The sequence below is a fragment of the Vicugna pacos genome, chromosome 10, assembly GCF_048564905.1.
Source record: "Vicugna pacos chromosome 10, VicPac4, whole genome shotgun sequence".
Classification (NCBI taxonomy): domain Eukaryota; kingdom Metazoa; phylum Chordata; class Mammalia; order Artiodactyla; family Camelidae; genus Vicugna; species Vicugna pacos.
The window spans coordinates 25,234,601-25,255,020 of NC_132996.1; the positions used below are offsets into that span (position 1 = coordinate 25,234,601).

General features: G+C 35.9%; 1 protein-coding gene and 1 non-coding gene across 3 annotated transcripts in view; both read right to left on the minus strand.

The window, feature by feature from the left end:
• Nucleotides 1–20,420, minus strand: part of UVRAG (UV radiation resistance associated) — a 253,659-nt gene that overhangs the window by 49,757 nt on the left and 183,482 nt on the right. For both annotated transcript variants that reach the window (XM_006203319.4, XM_072969171.1), the window contains exon 13: nucleotides 15,030–15,108. In XM_006203319.4, coding sequence (XP_006203381.2) covers nucleotides 15,030–15,108 — 79 coding nt within the window. The remainder of the gene's footprint in view (nucleotides 1–15,029; nucleotides 15,109–20,420) is intronic.
• On the minus strand, nucleotides 10,890–10,961 carry TRNAA-UGC (transfer RNA alanine (anticodon UGC)). The gene has a single exon. It is a non-coding gene; the product is annotated as a tRNA-Ala (tRNA).

Consider the following 20,420-nt stretch of genomic DNA (forward strand, 5'->3'; position numbering starts at 1 on the left):
TCTAACAAGGAGTTATGTAATTAATTACTAAACCGAGTGCAAATGAGGATAATAAAAACCTAAAGAGGTTATTGTGAAAATTAGGGATAAAGAGTAAAAAATGCTTTGCATATAGGTAATCAATAAAAGCAGACATTCTTATTTGTGAAGCTAGACAAATGGAAAATGTCAAATTGTTTTCTAAAATGATTTTATCAATATACACTCCCATCACTGCTACTTCAAGAGTAACCAATTTATTGTGTTTTGTTTTTACCACACACGTGCTCAAAACAAGATTGTAAGGAATTATAGAACTTTACTGTTAGAAGGAAATGAAGAGGTTGTTTACTTCAGCTTTCTTATTTTAAAAGAATCTAGGTAGGGTTTAGAAAGATTAAGAGACTCGCCTAATGTCACGATGAGTAAGAGGCTCGGTGAGTTAGAGAACCAAAGAGTTAAGAGGCAATTCTTTTGTGGGGGGGGGTAATTCGGTTTATTTATTTATTTACGTATTTAAATGGAGGCACTGGGGACTGCACCCAGGAGCTCATACATGCCAAGCACACACTCTACCACTGAGCTACACCGTCCCTCACCTAGAGGCAATTCTTTGGTTAGAGGCTATAACACAATCTAGGGCTTTTTCTAAGACACTCAGCTGCCTTGCAAGACAGTCCGGAAACAACGAGATACAGTAATTATCTATAATGGGGACACAGTGGGGACAAAGAAATGATTTAGAGCAGTCTGGAAAAAGTCAAAAACACTGTCGTACAATGAGCTTTGTGAGCCCCGTTATACAAACAGGGACACTGAGGCTCAGAGAATTTTTTTGTGTTTCTCCCACAACACAAGCACATAATACAATTCTGGGCATATATCTGGGCAGTGTTTCTCCCCCTACATAAAGGGTAAACGTTTGGTGCCGTTAACATTTTTATTTTAATAACTGTAATCGCAGTATATATATTCAACTCCATACCCTCCTTTCTCCACTAATAACAAAGGTACTCTACATTATTATCTAATCTTCATGAAAATTTTAATGACTATGGATGTTCCTCAGTTTATTTAATCTACTTATAGATAGCTATTTTCAGAATGATAAATGTCTTTTAACTGTTGTCAGGAAGTTAGAATTATTTCCTTATAACAGAGTTCCTAAGAAGAATTAGTAAATCAAAGGTGAAATTTCTTATCAAATCTACCCCAAGGAAAACATTGTGAGGATCAATTATGAGCTTTTTGTGTGAAAGCTTTTTGCAAACTGTAAAGCACTACTAAAATGTATGGTGGTTATTACCATTATTATTATAAATCCATATTATACTGGACTTGTACTGACCCATTATTTATCTGGCATGGTACTCCAGAAACTCTGCTTATCTGCTACAAACATAATCACCAACATATTCACTGTTTGTAAAACATGAAAATACATATAAAGAGAATCTTAAAATCTTTTTACTCATGTTGTCGAGTAAGTAAGTTGATGAGTCAAAAAACTTGAAGGTGATGTTTTAAAGAAAAGCAGTGAGCAGACTGGAATCCTGGAATATGAGTAGTAAAGTTAAGGAGCACAGATTCAAAAATATTAGGGCTTATTTGGACCTCAGCGTACATAAAGCTCAACCCTTTCATTCTCTCAGCGAGAAGCCTGAAGCCCCAACAGAAAGAAACCACTTGCCCAAGATACCAGCAAGTTAAAAGAGTCAGAATAGAACATCAAAATTTCTAATTTTTGGTGTTGTGTTCTTTCCTTAAAGCGTTTCATCCACCTTTTTGGAGTCCATGAGTGACAACATTTAATCCCTTCCATTGTATCTACCTAAGTAACTCAAATGTAAAATGCTAACCTGAGTTTATAATATATATATCTTTTAAATTGACAACTTTTACAAGTATCTACAAATCTACTGTTCTAAATACAGGACTAATTTGGGTTTATTCACAGATAACTGTTGGTCTGTTAGAGAGGATAACTGTCTTTTCCCCTTCTCTTTTATTAAAAGGTAAATTAGCAAAACATAGTATTAAAAGTTACAAAATCTAGAATCTCAAATCAACTGTGCTATCCTCCTCTAAAAGCTAAAGACTCTGGACTTTGAATCAGAAGAACTAGGCTCAGGTTTTGACTCTACCACTTAACAGATCTGTGAGACTTTGAAGAAGTGAATTTAATTTCTTCAGAGCTTAGTTTCCCTAACAGCGAAAGAGGACAACAATAATGTTATACTTCCTAGGGTTATGGGAGATGATAAGGCAAAGTACCCTGTGACCTGTACAATGCTAAACTATAAGCATTTTTATTATCATCTGTATACTATTACACTAAGCAGTAGAGGAGGGATAAAAGTTTAATGCTCAAAGCCCAATCTACGATGCTTTAATCCAAGTAGGTGAGTCACAGCCTGACTCAGTTCTGCTTTTATAAGGATGAACAGAGTAAGAGATTTGTATTTCTTCTTTTAATACCTTGAATATATAGCACCACATTAAAAAATACAGTTCTAAAATTTAAAATTCTAAAATGGTCCCACTTTATTTCATTATGAGTTTAAAATATCATATCGAATGTTTACTAATAGTTTACTTGTAGCAAAACAGAAAGAACACTGCTAAATTTTGCAAGAGCCCTCTAGGGATGCAATATTCCACCTGATGGAAAATGCCATGTTTCAGGAAAAGGTAAGATGTCGTAGCCTATAGATGCAGATGAGGAGACAGTGAGGAGGAAACTTTACTGCCCAGGAACACAGTTATGTCATCAAGAGGCCCAGGGGAGAGCCAGTGACTGATGCCAGGGTACATGTCACCTTCGAGCTCTGCTCACACTAGTACCTCTGCCTGGAGTCTTGACATTACCCTCCCCCTGTCCTCCCTCTTCTTCTTTCAAAACAAACCTTGACTCAGCCTTGAAGACCCAGCGTGAATGTGTCCTTTAGGAATACTTTCCAAAGAACTTTACCTGCACACCTATTATCAGCACACACCTCACTTGTAATGCCACCCTGGAGAGAAGGTGAGCACCAGGTTTAGGAACCAAGTCCTAATCATCCTTGTCTCCCTGGTGCCCAGCCCAGTTCCTGACACAGAGTAAGTGGTCAATCAGCCCTGCTTGGAGCCACAGAAATGCCAAGAGAATAAATAGAAATTGTCATACCAGTTACAGGACTCAGATGAAAGAAAAGAAACATTTTATAACAGACCTAAAGTGCCAAGCAGAGGAAAAGAATGAAGAAAGCAGCCAGGCAGCAGATGACAGTTAAGATGCTTTTTCCAAAAGCTGTCTTTGGTCCAGCCTTTGCCCTACTGCCGTAGACTCTTACAGAGCATGCGAACTGACAACCCTAGGGAGGAAGAAAGGACGTAAAAACAGAGAAATAAAGACTGACACAAGTCTGTGACTCAGCAAATTCTGCACCCTTAGTTGCAAAGCCTATGTAATATTTCCTTATATCTTATATCATTTTAGGAGTTCTACAGTCTACCTGTAATTTCTAAGAAGGCATATTTATCAAAAGGTATTGCTTATTCACAAAAAAACTTGAAACAGCAAATATATATATGTGAAATGCCTGAACTTAACATTCCCTAATAATCAAAGAGCTATATATAAAAGCATAGAGATACTGTCTTCTTTCATATAAAAAAGGTTAATAACAAAATATACTGGCAAGAAGATAAAGAATCAGATATGTCAAACTTTAAAATGTATGTATTCTTTGACCTAGCAATTAGATACTTATCCTAAAGAAGTAACAGAACACAGGTATAACTATCTAAGTAGAAGGATGCTTCCCTTACTGCAATGTTGTTCATAACAGGGAAATCTTGGAAAATATCTGAATGATCATCAGCAAGGAAGCTGTTAATTACAATATGTCCATACGACAGAATGCAAAGCAGACAACACAATTCTATACAACTATATTCATCAACATGTAACTATCTTCACAATGTAGTTAAATGAAAAGAGTAGGACACACAACAGAACACACGGTATGAAACCATTTGTAAAATTTTACCTACTTAACTTACGTATGTATATTTGCATAGATGTTTAGAAAGATATTCATTAAAATATTACAATGGTTATCTCTGAGTAGTCAAACCCAAGGGGTCTTAATTTTTTCCTTAACGTTTGCTGTATTTTAAAAACAAATTTATATTGCAATTGAATCATTTATATGATAAAAAGTTTATTTCTATTTTGGAAAAAAAAACAAAACAGAAGAAAAAACATTAACCTAAAACTGAAAGCTCACTGACAGTGAACAAGGTGTCCTAATACTGTTCCTTCCTTATACCTGGTACCCTCACTGATGCAGTTAAAAAGGCAACTCCCCCATAAACTTTTACTTTGTCTTAACTTGCATTTAGCTTGTAATCTTACTTCCACATCTTATTTTGTATTTGCAGAATGTTGGGGACTTCTTTATCACAAAGATTATATTGCATTTTGCATTTTATTTATTTAGCAAAAACTAAGCACTAACTCTATTCCAGGTACTATTCTAAATGGTTTATAAGTATTATGTAATACTTTCAACAACTCTAAGAGATGGGAATTATACCTATAATTATAGGTATTATTACCCTTATTTTACAGATAAGGACACTGAAGCAGAGAGATTAAGTAACTTATCCAAAATCATATAGCTAAAGTGACAGAACTGACACTGGAACTTTGCAGTCTAGTAGAACTTGCCCTTAAATATTCAGCTATGCTATGTTTATTTTAGTTCATTTGTTCCAGGATTTTGGCCTTTCCCTTGACAATTTACATTAATTAGGACACCAATTTTATCCTTCCTAGAAACCCAAGTCAGCACATTTTAAAATGCTTTTCTCTACTAGACACCAAAATTTACATATAACAATTTTTTGAAGTTCATTTCCTTAAATACTTTACACCTAAGCTATGCTGGTCCCTTTGATGCCAACTAAAATCAGAACAAATTCACTTTTCATACATATTATTTCTCGTAGCTCATTTCATGAGGCTTAGCCATAAAAAACAGAATTTATATTCTACCTTCTCTGAACTAAGCATTATATATCTCATTTCAGTTGAGGTGCATTCTTCAAATATTTCTCTCCCAGCAACAAATGTCAGTCATAGTGGTACCCTGGAAAAGGCTAACAGCATTACCAGATAAACAACTTATTTAATTGAAGAGAAAAATTTGCCAGTTCAAAATATTAAAATATGCAAAATACAAGGCTAAAGTGCATCTTTTAAAACAACTGGGATAAAGGAAGAGATAGAAGTTATCTAAGACTTTAAACCAAGTAAGGTGTTAAATTTATACTTAGGTAGCCACAGACCTGAACATAGAATCAGATGATAAGAGTCTGAATTTCTTTGCTCACTATTCAGAGGCTCAGTTTCTCTAAATGTAAAATGGGGATAATCATACCAACACTTTTAGGGCTTTTGCAGAGGATAAAAGAGGTAATGTACGTGAAAATCTGTGTACTCTAAAGTAAGCTATGTAGATATAAGATAAAACTGTCTCATTTTTCATTTGGAAAGATATTTTTGGCATTGGATATCTGGTTTCAGTTTAAAGTGGGAGAAAATGTCCAACTGAGGTAAAAATAAATTATTTTGTCTTTTTAATTTATCACTCTAAGCATTTGAAAGTACAGTGATCACAGCCAATATATCATTAAAAATGTCTAGTAACCTGATAATAGCTGATATGGGTCTTTAAAAAAAAATACAAGAACACGTCACCAATCACTTTAAACTACAAAAAGGTAGTACGTTATCGCTTTAAACACAGAATGGAACTTTTGGAAAACAACTCTTTCTTTCTTTCTTTCTCTCTGTCTGTCTGTCTGTCTCTCTCTCTCTCTCTATATATATGTAATTTTTCTACCTCAATTGAAGCCTCCATTTAAATAGACATAAATCAAGATGTATTTAAATACACACATATTTAAATAGAAATAAGTTAACTACCAATCTTAAGGAGGAAAGAACAATCTCTTGGCTAACTCATTCACCACTCACTCTTTCAACAAATACTTACTGAACATCTGAAACATGCCCAGGGAGCTCACATAGACAGACATACAGATTAACAGAATAGAATTTACAGTTCAGATATAAATCCTCACATTTATAGTTAATTCATTTTCAACAAGAGTGCCAAAACTATTCAATGGCTAATGAATAAGCAGTCTTTTCAACAAAACTTTCTGGACTAACTGGATATCCACAAAAAAAAAGAATGAAGTTGGACCCCTTCCTTACACCATATCAAAAAAAAAATTTAATTCAAGACGGATCACTGACCTAAACTTGCAAGCTAAACTACCCAAAAATACTTGAGATAAGCTTTCTTAAATGTGACACCAAAAGCATAAGAAAAAGAAAAGATAGATTAAAAACTAGACTTCATCAAAACTAAAAACCTTTGTGTTTCAACAGCTAGTATTAAGAAAGTGAAAAAGACAACCTGCAAATAGCAGAAAATACTTGCAAATCATTCATCTGAGAAGAGACCTGTATTTAGATTATATAAAGACCTCTTACAACTCAGTAATAAAGACAAATAACTCAATTTAAAAATGGGCAAAAGATTTGAACAGACATTTCTCCAAAGATGTACAAATGCCTAATAAGCACATGAAAAGATGCTTAACATCACTAGCCCTTAGGGAAATTCAAATCAAAACCACAATGAGATACCACTTTACATCTAGTAGGATGGCTATAATAAAAAAGACAGAAATTGGAACTTTTATACATCGCTAGTGGGAATGTAAAATGGTGTAACTGCTTTTAGAAAATAGTCTGGCAATTCCTCAAAGTGTTAAACATAGTTACCATATGGCTCAGCAGTTCCACTCACATGTATATACCTAAGAGTAATGAAAACATGCCCTACAAAAAACTTGCACATGAATGCTTACAGCAGCATTATTCTTAATAGCCCCAAAGTGTAAACAGCCCAAATGTATATCAATTGATGAAGGGATGAATAAAATACGGTCTATCCATTATACATCTTCAAATTGCCAAAACAATCTGTTAACAAAAAGGAATGACTCTCACAGTGAAAAAAAGTGACAATGAATATATGTATGTTCATGTATAACTGAAAAATTGTGCTCTACATTGGAATTTGACACAACATTGTAAAATGACTATAACTCAATAAAAAAAGTTTAAAAAAAAAAAAAAGGAATGACTGATACATGCTACAACATGGCTGAACCGTAAACCTATGCTAAGGCAAAGAAGCCAGTCACAAAGACTACATATTTGATTCTAGTCCATGAAGTATCCAGAACAGGGGAATCTACAGAAACAGAAGTAGAATGGAGGCTGCCTAGGGATGGAAGTTTTAGGGGAACAGGGAGTAACTGCTAATGCGTTCGGTTCTTCTGGGGCGACGAGTATGTTCTAAAACTGATTGTGGTGATAGTTGTACAACTATTTGAATATTACAAAAAAAACCCCACTGAATTGTACATTATAAATGGGTTAACTGTATGGTCTGTGAATTATATCTCAGTAAATTGTTGTTTTTTAAGATACAGGACTTTTGAAAAAATAGTTTCTACAATATTATTGGCAATTTTGTAGGTGGCAGGGGGAAAAAAGGCATTTTGACTATGAAAACATCCTTGGTATTTGTATTCTTGATTCCAAGAAGAATTAAGAAAATAAAAATGCACTTTATCCTCATGTGTCACATGAACTGTATGTTGAAGAAACAGACATGAATTTACGCTGCTGCGTGTAAGCTGGCATTGATCCCTTCTAAATAGCTGTGCACTGTGGGCCCCATGAGTAGTCAGGTTTACAGAAAGACCTTGTCCCTGGCAGAACAGAAGTTTCCAACTGTTTTTGGAAGGAGAAGCTACTTTTACTTTCTATGAAGTCTTAAAGTAAATTGAGAAAAAAGAGAGGTAATAGAGTAAAAAGAAGAGAGGCCATGAAGTCTTCAGGATCTAATACCAGTGCTTCAACCTAACTCCTGATTTCGGGGGTCTCATCTGTAAAAGGCAGATAACAGTGCCCTATCGACCTCATACGATTGTAATAATGCCCACATTAAAAAGGAAAAAAGAGGAAGAAACAAAGTTAGTGGGATATAGCTGAATTTGACCTCAGAAAACTTGGACTTGAATTCTGTTTGCCATTAAATGGCTTTGTCATCCTCGGGAGGTTAGCACGGTGTAGCAGTAACTCAATCTCTTATCTAAAGATAGATGTGGTCAACAGACTTCACAGAGTATGAAGTGAGATACAGAAGTGTAAGTATACCAAAAGCCATTAAGTTCAGTACAAGTGTAAGTCGTCATTAGTATTTGTAAACTATATCCTCAAAGTATTACTCTTAAGTCCCTGAGCTTTCAAGAAGGGAGAGAAGAGGCCTGGGTCGAGAAAACCCAAAAGCAACAGAAGAGAATCCACTGGTAAGTGCTGGCCTTATGACTTGTATTGCACAGTACTACCAGAATTCAGAGTGGTAGGCCTCTTATATAATGTCTCCACATGTGGGGAGCTGAACATGTGTCTTGTTTTATCAGACTCTGAGCAGTTGAGGTATTTCTTAGGAAACCTGGATGGTCACAATCTCTAGGGCAGTGGATCTCAACCTTCCTGGTCTCAAGATTCCTTTACACTTTATTGAGGAAGCTTCTGTTTATGTAGGTCACACATCTTGATATTTACCATATTAGAAGTTGAAATTGAAAAATATTTAAATATTTATTAATTCAGTTAAAAATAACAATAGAAATTTACTACTTGTTAATATAAATAATCCTTTAATGAAAAACAATCATATTTTCCAAAAAAGAAATTCAGTGAGATGAGTGAAATTGTTTTATATTTTTGCAAGTCTTTTTTGCAATGTCTGCCTTAACAGAAGGCGGCTAGATTCTCATATATTCGTCTGCATTCATTTTACTTTATGTTGTTTCATAAGAAAATTCAGCCTCATGTAGATATGTAATTGGGAAAGAAGGGAGTATTTTATAGCTTTTTTCAGATAATTGTAGATATTCTTCTCTGATACTACCTCCAAACTTAACAAGCAGCAGTTTCTTAAAGATTAGTAGCAATGTAGAATCTGAAAACATATCAATACACTTTTTACATCTATTGCATTAAAATCCACAGGGTTTTTTTGCACTGTGAAGAGACCTCTACCTGTTCATGATTTCATAGCAACATACATTGATCATTTGGAAAACACTGAATCACTTAGTTATATAGATTTTAAATGCCGACACATTCATTATAAAATATTTAAAAATCACATTTGTTAAACATCACTACCAACACTTCATCAAAAACATCTTTAAGGAATGACACTGACAACTGTCAATGTCATGGTGGCAAATACAAGTTTTCTGAAATACTACTGTCATTCAAAATCTTGAATTTCATCATCAGTTGATTTTCTTTAAGACAAAGGCTTACGCTTCATTCATTTTTGAAAAAAAAAAGTCTGCCAAATACCTAAGTCCATATAGTTGGTTGCTACTCAATTGCACAAATGCTTTTCCTTGAAATGTCCATTATACTTTGGTATAGAGAAGTGCTTTATGCATATTTTCCTTTTCATCACACAGAATACTAAGAAAATTGTACTCAAGGATCAGCATTTAATATAATTAATATTTTTTACTGCTTTATCAAGGGCATTCGTAAGTGAAACTGGCTTTTGTCTTTTTGTTTTGTTTTGTTTTGTTCTGAAACTATGAGTTTGTTGAAAGTGCCCTTTTTCCTATCTTAGGTCAACCAATTCACTTAACATGTTTTCTTTATCCATTCATCCCTTGGTGGACACTTAGGTTATTTGCATGTCTTGGCTATTATGAATAATACTGCAATAAACACGGGCGTGCAGGTATCTTTTCAAGTTAGTGTTTTGGTTTCCTTTGGACAAATACCCAGAAGTAGAATTGCTGGGTTTATGGTTGCTTTACTTTTAATTTTTTGAGGAACCTCATACTGTTTTTCCACCAACAGTGAACAGGGTTCCCTTTTCTCTGTGTCCTTGTCGACACTTATTCCTTATCTTTTTGATGATGGCCATTCTAACAGGGATATCTCATGGTTTTGACTTGTATTTCCTTGATGATTAGTGATGCTGAATACCCATAATGTATTTTAAACCTGTTCACTTCTTCCATCTCTACACCTACTATTCTAGCCCAAGCTCCCATTAACCCTCATCTGGTCTTTTAAAATAGCCTTCTAAGGTGAAACTCTACTTCTCTTCTAGTCCCCTGCAATCCATTAGAGCAGACAGAGTGATCTTTGGAAAAACGTATCAAATCAAGTCACTTTCCTGCTTAAATTATTTGTTGGTTTCCCTCTGTATTTAGAATAAAACTCATAGTTTTTACTGTAATTTCTTAGGCCTCATATAATATATTCCCTGGCTACTTCTCCCCTTAATTTCTATGCTCCTTACACATTAGCTTTTTACCTGTCACCTGAACACACAAGCTCTTTCCTACCCCAGGGCCTTTGCACTAGTGGGTTCCATGGCTTTAAGGGATTTACTATTTCCGAGCTTTTTGCATGGCTGGTTCCTTGTCATCATCCATGTCTTAGCTCAATTATTATTCCCTCCATAAAGCTTATCTGACAACTTTATCTAAAGTAAAGTAGGACCCACTCCAGTTATTTCCGATTATATCCCCTAATCAGTTTCCAACACAGCACTCATCACAATCTAAAATTACTTGTTTATTGTCTGCCTCTTTTCATTAGATTATAAGGCAGGGGCCTTCTTTTTAAACAGCTTTATTGCAATACAATTCACATACCATACAATTCAATCGGTTTTGGTATATTAAAATTTTTTAAATTGTGGTAAAATATGTAACAGAAAATCTGTCCATTTTAAACATTGTTTCCCTCTTAATGGAGGCACTGGGGATTGAACCCATGACCTCATGCATGCAAAGCACATGCTCTACCCCTGAGCTATACTCCCCATCCCTGCATTTTAACCATTTTTAAGTGTAAAATTCAGAGGCATTAATTACATTCACAATGTTGTACAACCATAACCACTATCTCTTTCCAAAATTTTTTCATCATCCTAAATAGAAACTGTAACCATTAAGTAATAACTCCCCCAGTTCCCCTTTCCCTCAGCCCCTGGTAACCTCTAATCTACTTTGTGTCTCTATGAATTTGTCTAATCTAGATAATTCATATAAGTGGAATCATACAATATTTGTCCACTTGTGTCTAGCTTATTCACGAAGCAGGGCTCTTGGGTGTCTTATTCACTGCTCAATCAGTTGAGCCCTAATTCAGTATATATAGCACTCAGTAGATGCACAACAAATCCTTGTTGAATCAACTAATTCAGCAATTTTAAGCAAGTCACTTTACTTCTCTGGATCTCAGTTTCTTAGCCATGTGATGATGCTATATCACCATTCATTCATTCATGCATTAAACCTTTTTTGAGAACTGACATTGTTTTCAGCATTGTGCTTACCAGTGGAAATATTATTATGTGCAAAACAGTTATTGTCTCTGTTTTCAAAGAACTTTCAGTTCCTTTGCTAGCTGGGAATGTCATCTTCTTTGATTCTGTGCACTTTAGGACAGAAATATATAAAACAATGAAGTTATGGAAGTAAGGACTGTCTGCCAAGGCTGTCAGACTATGTGATAAGACACTGGAGGGACAGATGTCAAAAGCCAACCTGTCTACATGTTCACTTACCAGCACCTGCCCTTTTTCACTCTGCGGGGTGATGATGAGGGTCACGTAGATGTATGTGCATGTACCTTATAAAGTAAAAGCTCTCCACAAACCTAAGGTAAAAGTATTTTTAACTTTTGATTTACTACTTTCTATGCTCTGGGAACTAAAAGCAAACTACTGTGCTATACACAAATACTAATATAATGTCCTTATCAACTTACTGACAATTATGGCAGGAGCTGGTTTTTCAAATCAGCGTTAATTACACTGTACCTGAACTGTGCCAGACCCATTCCTACAGTGTGACAGGCTGCCCATCAGGGAGGACTATTTCCAGCCAAAGGGGCCAGCACTTGAAACATATTAGTAAACGGCGCTAAATACAAGGCATTTTGCTTTATTTGCTTTCAATACCCAGCCCAGCACACACACCCCTTTACACAGCAGTGACAGGAAAAGGGCCAGCAGGCCTTACCAAACCCCTCAGCTCTTCAAACGACACTTGAGGATTTCGACTTGAAGGCCTGTCTTTTCAAGTCTGTGCTTTCAAATCTTGGGCTGGACTGATCCCAAATACTGAAGTAACAAATATTACTAAATTCTGTCATTTCCTCTACCAAAAAAGTGATTTTACTACTACTTCTGGTTGTGATGAAAGGTCCTATTGACTATTCAAATCCTCAACCAAGTTATGGATGCAGTATTAAATGACTTCACTCCTTTTTCTCTGGCACTTTAACACATGCCAATGCTTTCATCCACCTCCACTAACGTGCCTTATAAATTACTGAGGTGGGGCCATTTTAACGGTATGATTTGTTCACATCTCTAGAGATGGGGTATAAATGAGACTGGCTGAGAAGACAAACTCCCCTTTGACAACATGTATCGGTATAAATGTATATAAAAATAAACCTTCACAAGCTGGAAATATCTTATTAATATAATACCTGGTTAGAAGCCACAATAACTAATGGTTCTTTGATTTGTTATAAATTGAAATGTAATAAAGTGATGGTAATAAGGCTAAAGACAAAATGAAACTGTCCCCAAGAAACAGTTCAGAGATGGAACAGAGATGGAGTTGGTCACAAATTTGCTAAGAGTTTCTTTCTAAATGCTCAAAAGAGGCTTCCTGAATGAACTCTGAAACCTAAGAAAGTCTGTTTATAAGAAGTTTACTGTCTTCTCCTTTTAAAACTGCCAAAACAGTGATGATAAAACACCAGAGAGCAAGATACTTGCTCCCTGTGGAGTCAGGGTGGTTAACCTAGTGATCATAAAGACACACACAAATGTAATCTCTCCGTTTCAAAGAGTATAAAGTTGCAGAGGATACAAAATTACCAGAAGTAATCCATTTTTAAACAGATGAATAAAACTAGTTCAGCATACTTGTGGCTTTGGTTCAGTTCAGAATGAAATCAGAGGCTACTTGGGACGTGCTCCAAAAGGAGAGCCAAACAGGTGCTGGAGCTGAGAGTGACATGGAGGGCTGACCTTCCCAAATTCCCCGCTGCACACAGTCAGCCTCCCTCCTGGTCCTGACCTCAAAGCAAGTGGGACTATTCTGAGCACCTCTTTATACCATACTCTGCCACTCCTATTGAGCCCTGAGCAGAAAGAACTAAGAGTGTGTTTGTGCGTGGGTGTGTGTGCGTGTGTGGGAGTGTGCGTGCATGCACAAGTGTGTGTCTGAAGCTAGATTTATGAGGAAATCCAGGCATTTCAGCCCTAGCCTTAATTAAGAGTAGGCTTCACCTGGAAACTTCCAATAGACTTCTGACCTTAGGACCTATGTGCTTAAAGCAAGAAATAGAAATGGGATAGAGAGAAGCATCTCTGAATGAACTCAGATCAGAACTTAGTTCTACTAAGTGAGGCCAATCTTCCTGACATCCTGACTCCTAGACTCTGGACTGCAGGGTCCATGTGCTCTCTTCCACCTTGGCTGACTTCACTGGAGGTGCTCTCTAACTTACTTAACATCTCTTCTGCCTTAATGCACCCTTCTGTCTAAGCCTTACCTTTCCCATGGTATGACAACTGTGATCAGTAGTGTGAGCTAATAAGCAGCCTGGAAAATAAGGTCCTGTTTCTTAGACTGAGATACTTTTCTGCCAAAAATGGAGGGAAGGAAAGCATCAGTTGTGGGGAGAATGGCACATGGAAAGATGAGTCATGGGCCAGAGGCTGTGAGCAAGGCAGCTGGCCTGGAATGAAGAACATGTGCTGGACAGCAGGAACAGCAAAAGCAGTATGCGTGTGGGGTTGTAAGAAAATGATTAATCAAGAACTGCAAACTAGAAGTTTGATCCAATATCAGAAAAGTGTCAGAGTCTTAATAAAAACCAAATTAAAAAAAAATTAAACTGAGGTTAGATGAGGGGAAGAGAGGCAAAGATGACACCATATGGAAGAATAATTCTAGATCCATCAGGAATAAATAAGGGCATTGTTCAGGGAGTCTTTAGAATCATACAGATAAAAGGCAACTCAGGCTCATAAAAACAAAAGCATCACAAACCTTATTGTTTCTGTAAAAAGGAAAGGTCTGAGGATACAGCTGATAATGCCTTTACATAACAGTCAAACAGTGGGATCTCACTGATGTGGTATTTCGATTGGAAGGATGTCTGAATAAAAACAAAGCACTGAAGCTGATCTTCCTTTACAACTAGTAAATTTATGGAATGTCTACCTCTTGAAGTAGAGCCAAGTATGCTAAGGAAATGCTGCATTTTTCTTTCAGGAAAATGCAAACCCAAGCATCCAGTAGTCCTCCCATGGTATGTGGAAAGACATTAAGTGAGACATGAACTGGTGTGATGTTGGGAGAGTCAGAAAAATCCAAGATGGGTTGGAAAGACAATGTGCTTGGTCTTTCCTTTGGGGCCCTGGATAAGAGGTGAGGAGACCATTAAGGACTTGCCCAAGTCACTAAACTTTTACTCCGTAAACAACTCCCCATGCAAAATAAGTCCCTAGAAGTTGCCTAAGAGAAGAAAGCTGTATGAGAAGGAAGCTACTACCAGTCAAGCTACAGAGGCAAACAGATGATAAAACCCACACATTTAAGTACAGTCTACTTACTAGCAAGTCACAGCTCAGTAAAGGGCTTCTGGGTTTAGCAGAAGGATTCCAATTTGTACCCACTGCTTCTCTGTGGTATTTATAATGGCACAGAAAAAGACTGTGGCCACAGAAAAAGAACTTTGCATTATTGCTGGTTAAATAAAAGAGTCAGCTGCAGCACTTATTTATAAAGAAAGAGTGTCAGCTCTCCAAGGAAGCAGGTTGTATGTGGGAAGTAGGACGGGGTGAGGAGGGGTCACTTACCTGTGCTATATTTTTGTTCAGGAGATAGACACCATAATCAAATTGCAACTTCTCCCCTCCTTTTGGGTATAATGGAAACCTAGAAAGGTAAAGTAAGATCAGAAGTTTTCCAAAACTTGAGTATAACAATCTTCAAGTTGTCGACAAAGCGGAAGTTTCTTGGATACAGCATAAACTTCTGCAGACTGGGACTAAGTCACTTAGCTACAGTCGCTGCAACCTATTACCTTAATATCTTCATGACATTAGTCAAATCAGAACGATGGCTACTTTGCTTCAAAGAAAAAATTGAATAGGTCATCCAACAAAGGACTAATATATAAGGAAGTAACCCAGTAAGCTCAAGGAGTTGAGGCCACTATGCCTTCTATTTACATATCATAAACTTACCACTCTAAGATTAAGAATCTAGAATTTTTTTCCTCTAACATCTTGGACCTGGCATCTCAACTTCTAATAAATGGGAGAAAAAGAATAAGAAAAAAAATCAGATATGAAAGTAATATATAAGATTTCTCTTTCTTCTAAGGTGGCCAGTCAAATCAACAGCACCAATGTGAGTAAATATTCATCAAAAATTCATTCACATTTGCAGGGGTGGCTATTTGGATGTTACTTCTCTAAGGCAATGTACTCATGTCATAGAGTTCTCATAAGACTTTCCATTTTAACCTGACTCATTGCAGCAACAAAGGCATGAGATCTGTAGATCTTTATACAGGTGATGAGTTATTTTAGGGAATAAGCTTCCCTCACTATTTTCCTTTCCCTATTCCTGCAAATGAAGAAGAAGACATTAGAGTATACCTACATTATAGTTACATTTTCCTAGTAATATATTCTACCTGTATTTTCCCCAGATTCTCAAGACCAAGCATACATTTTAACCTCTGAAACAGATTTCTCTACAGAAAGATCAGTCACAACTTAGGGTCAAGAAGAAAAGTTTACCTTCCTTGTTTTGCAATGTATGATTATTCTTAATAAAACAATGTTACTGAAATAAATGGTAGGTGACAATTATTGGAGATTCTTAATTTTAATTGTGTTTTAACTGCCTGAGGAAAAGATAGATTTCATAAACCTTGGGGGATACTGTTTTCCAAGGAAAATAAAAGAAAGGAAACAGAATTTAAAGCTTTATATTAAATTCTCAAGTTGCTGATTACCTAGTGCCCAAAAGATAAATTTGTTGTGCTATAAAATTACAGGCACTGGTGAGTGAGCAAGGTCATGAACTGTCTTTATTCTCTACAACAGAACACCAAATGCTTCACACACCCATCAAGAAGATATAGCTTTGTATTTAATTGAAACTATAAAAAATAAACTAGGACATGTGGTTTGGCCCTAAATTGAGAGGCATAAAAATGACAGCAAAGCAAATTCAGGATAAGTAAAGTGTAACACACCAGGCTTTTACAGGGTATCTGGGAATCATTCAAATGTGTATGGGGTAGCTTGCAAAGAAACTACATAATTGCAAGAATATAGCGACACAGGAGTATGCTGAAGAAATCTACTAGAGTCCTAAAGCTCTACACTGTATAGTCGTTATTCCATAAACTATTACATCTAGACTATCTGCACAGTTCTCCAAACCCACAAATATCTCCACTTTCAAGTTATAAATGTAGAAACTGTTTCAAATGTTGGAAAAGTAAGTTGAAATAAGTGTACACTGAAAATCAAGCCTCTAGACCCTGAAAAATGAATCTTTACAACATTGACTTTATTACTTCATTGGGACTTCTTTATAGAAAGAGCCCCAAGGTGTGTATGTACCATTTAAACAAATCTAAAGAGTGATTAGAGCCAACGGTTCAAATAGGGCAATTTTAAGACAGATCAAACATTAGGACAGAGTCCACATCTTATATTGCTTTCAAATTCTTAAGGGGTCACGTTATTATACTAATAATAGCTTATAACTATTACACATTCATCTTACTTTGCAAAAGTACATGGATTTATAGATCTACTAAGCAATCTAGAAAAATTAAATCCATCTAACAGGGTAAAACCTATTACCGTCAGGACGTAAGATACAAATCAAAGGCAGCTTAATTGAATACACATAGAGAATCTCATTAGCAAACTGTAGAAGGGTTAGATAAGAAATGTGGTCATTCAAGTACAACCAGAAAAATATCCTCAGCACCACAAATAGGGTTCACTTAAGAGAGTATTACATTAAATAACTAGAGGAAGAATTTATACATTTCCTATTATTACACTTTGCAGAAAAAGAAGTTAAAATGAGCAATATTAAATTTTTTTTCAAATTAAATTATGGCCCTGCTGACACCTTGAGTTTGGACTTCTGGTCCCCAGAACTGACAGAATAAATTTCTGCTATTTTAAATCACCAGGTCTGTGGTTAATTTGTTACAGTGGCCTGAGAAGCTAACATGGGGGGAATCAAACACCAGATGACCCACTGGGTTCAATGAAGTTTAATAGCTTATCCGCCTCCAAGATTCTGTAATTCTGAATATGCAAAACTAAATATATTGACTATAACCTCCTATTTCCTTCAGGAACCAAGAAAATATTCCAAAGTATAACACCAAAGGGTCATGATGAGAGGCATCAGCTAAGGCTGCAAAGTAGACCTGCTGAAGTGCTAGTAAATGAGATGCCAGAAAAAGATTCCTATATATGGTCTGAAGTAGGATAAACTTTTTAAGTTAGACCTATATATATAAATCGGATATATAATATATTCAAATTATTTCATGTGTGTGTATGTATATATGGAGACTGTGCTACACTCAATTTGGAAAAAAGTTGTAAAAGAAATTTATTTCGAACCATTCTTATTTTCAAAAGATACAATTATTATAAGCCCTTCCCTCTCCTCCTTAAATCAGACACTTAAATTTTATTTATTTATTTATTTATTTATTTGTTTGTTTGTTTGTTTGTTTTATTTATTTATTGCATTATAGTTGGTTTACAATGTTGTATCAGTTTCAGGTGTACAACAAAGTGATTTGTTTTATATATATAACTATATATAAAGAATGTATACATTCTTTTTCAGATTCTTTTCCATTACAGGTTATTACAAGATACTGAATATAGTTCCTTGTGCTATAGTATATCCTTGTTGGTTATCTATTTTATTTTTATTAATGTGTTTATGTTAATCACCAACTCCTAATTTATCACTCCCCTCTTCTCCTTTGGTAACCGTAAGTTTGTTTTGTAGGTCTGGGAGTCTACTTCTGTTTTGTAAATAGGTTCATTTGTATCATTTTTTTAAGATTCCACATATAAGTGGTATTATATGATATTTGTCTTCCTCTGCCTCATTTACTTCACTTAGTATGATAATCTCTAGGTCCATCCATGATGCTACGAATGGCATTATTTCCTTCTTTTTTATGGCTGAGAAATATTTCATTGAACATATACCACATCTTCTTTATCCATTCATCTGTCAATGGACATTTAGGTTGCTTCCATGTCTTGGCTATTATAAACAGTGCTGCTATGAACACCGGGGTGCATATGTTTTTGAATTAGAGTTTTCATCTTTTATAGATATGTGCCCAGGAGTGGGATTGCTGGATCATATGATGAGTCTAGTTTTAGTTTTTTAAGGAAACTCCATACTGTTTTCCATAATGGCTGCACCAATTTACATTCCCACCAACAGTGCAGGAGGATTCCTTTTTCTCCATAACCTCTCCAGGATTTACCATTTGTAGACTTTTGATGATGGCCATTCTGACTGGTGTGAAGTGATACCTTATTGTGGTTTTGATTTGCATTTCTCTGATAATTAGCAATACTGAACATCTTTTCATGTGCCTGTTAGCCATCTGTATGCAAATCAATCATTTTTTTAAAAGACTCCAAACTGGTTATAGTTTCTTGGCCTTCACCTTCAGAGCCCCACATCACATCTGGTTCTTTGAGGGCTCAACTAGGGATGAGAATATAGCTATAGTTAATTGAAATTTTTTATTGTGCATATTAAGATCACTTCTGATTATTGTATTTGTAGAAAAATGTGACAACATATACTCAATATGTTCTGAGGTCATGAGTTTACTTCAAACTCAACTTACTTTCTCCTGTTCAGATTAGTTGCTTGGACTAACATGGTGGTTAATTAGAAATGGAAAAGAGGAGACTAATTGGGAAGACTTTTAGGACACAAAAGCTCTTAAATGAGGTAAGAGAGGCAGAGGAAGTCAAGGGTAACTTCAAAGTTTGGGGCCTAAGCAACTGACAAAATGGGGTTGTCATCTTAATTTTGATAAACGTACAAGTGAATTAAAATGGACAGCTGGGGCTGGGGTGAGGAACAGAGTATGAGGGATGAGTGCTAGAAGATTAGGCCAGAGAGGTGAGCAGAGACCAGACTGCACAGGGTCCTGTAAGCCACAAGACATCTAGACTACATCCTTAAAGACAATGGGAGGATCATTAAAGATTTTTCAAGCATGGGAGTGACAGAATAGGGGTTTATATTTCTTAAAGACCACTCTGGCTATAGTGTAGTAAATAAAGGGGAAGGACACCTGGTTAGGAGGCTGCTGCAATGGTCCAGGCCAGACTCGTGATGGTTTTTATTAGGGTTCCAGTAGTGGAGTGAAGCATATGTGAGAAGATTTAAGCTACAATTTGTAGACAGAATGAAAGAACTTTGTGACAGATGGTTGTGACAGTGGTGAAGAGGGAGGAGTCAGAGATGGCCCTTTGGTTTCTCAACTGACTAACTAGGCAGACGGTGGTGTCTATGAGCTGAGATAGGGAATGCTCAAGTGGATATATGTACGTGTGTCTAATATAGATACGTGTATCTATATATATATATATAACTGAATTGCTGTGCTGTACATCAGAAATTAACACAACATTGTAAATCAACTATACTTCAATAAAGTATATATTTAAAAAAAATTTTATTATTTTTTTCCTGAGAGAGGTAATTAGGTTTATTTATTTTTATCATTTTTTAAATAGGGAAGGTACTGGGGATTGAACCCAGGACCTCATGCATGCTAAGCATGTGCTCTACCACATGAGCTACACCCTCCCCTCTAATAAAGTATATATTTTATATAGTTATTATACATAAAGTAAAGAGAAAAATTGGGGATAAAGATATCAATTAAAGAATTACAAAAATTTAAATGGAAACTGAGCCACAGGTGTGAATGAGATGGCCTAAAGAAATCCTAGAGAAGAGGGCTGTTTCAGAGCCTTGAGAATGACAAGAGATGGGGAGATGAAAAGGGGCCTGAGAAGGACTGCTCAGAAAGATCCTAGGAAAACCAAGAGTCTCACCAGAAAAGCACGGAGAAATTGTTCATTTAAGAAGGAGGACACCAACAACAGTCAAATGCTGCTGACCAGTCAAGCAAAACAGAATGA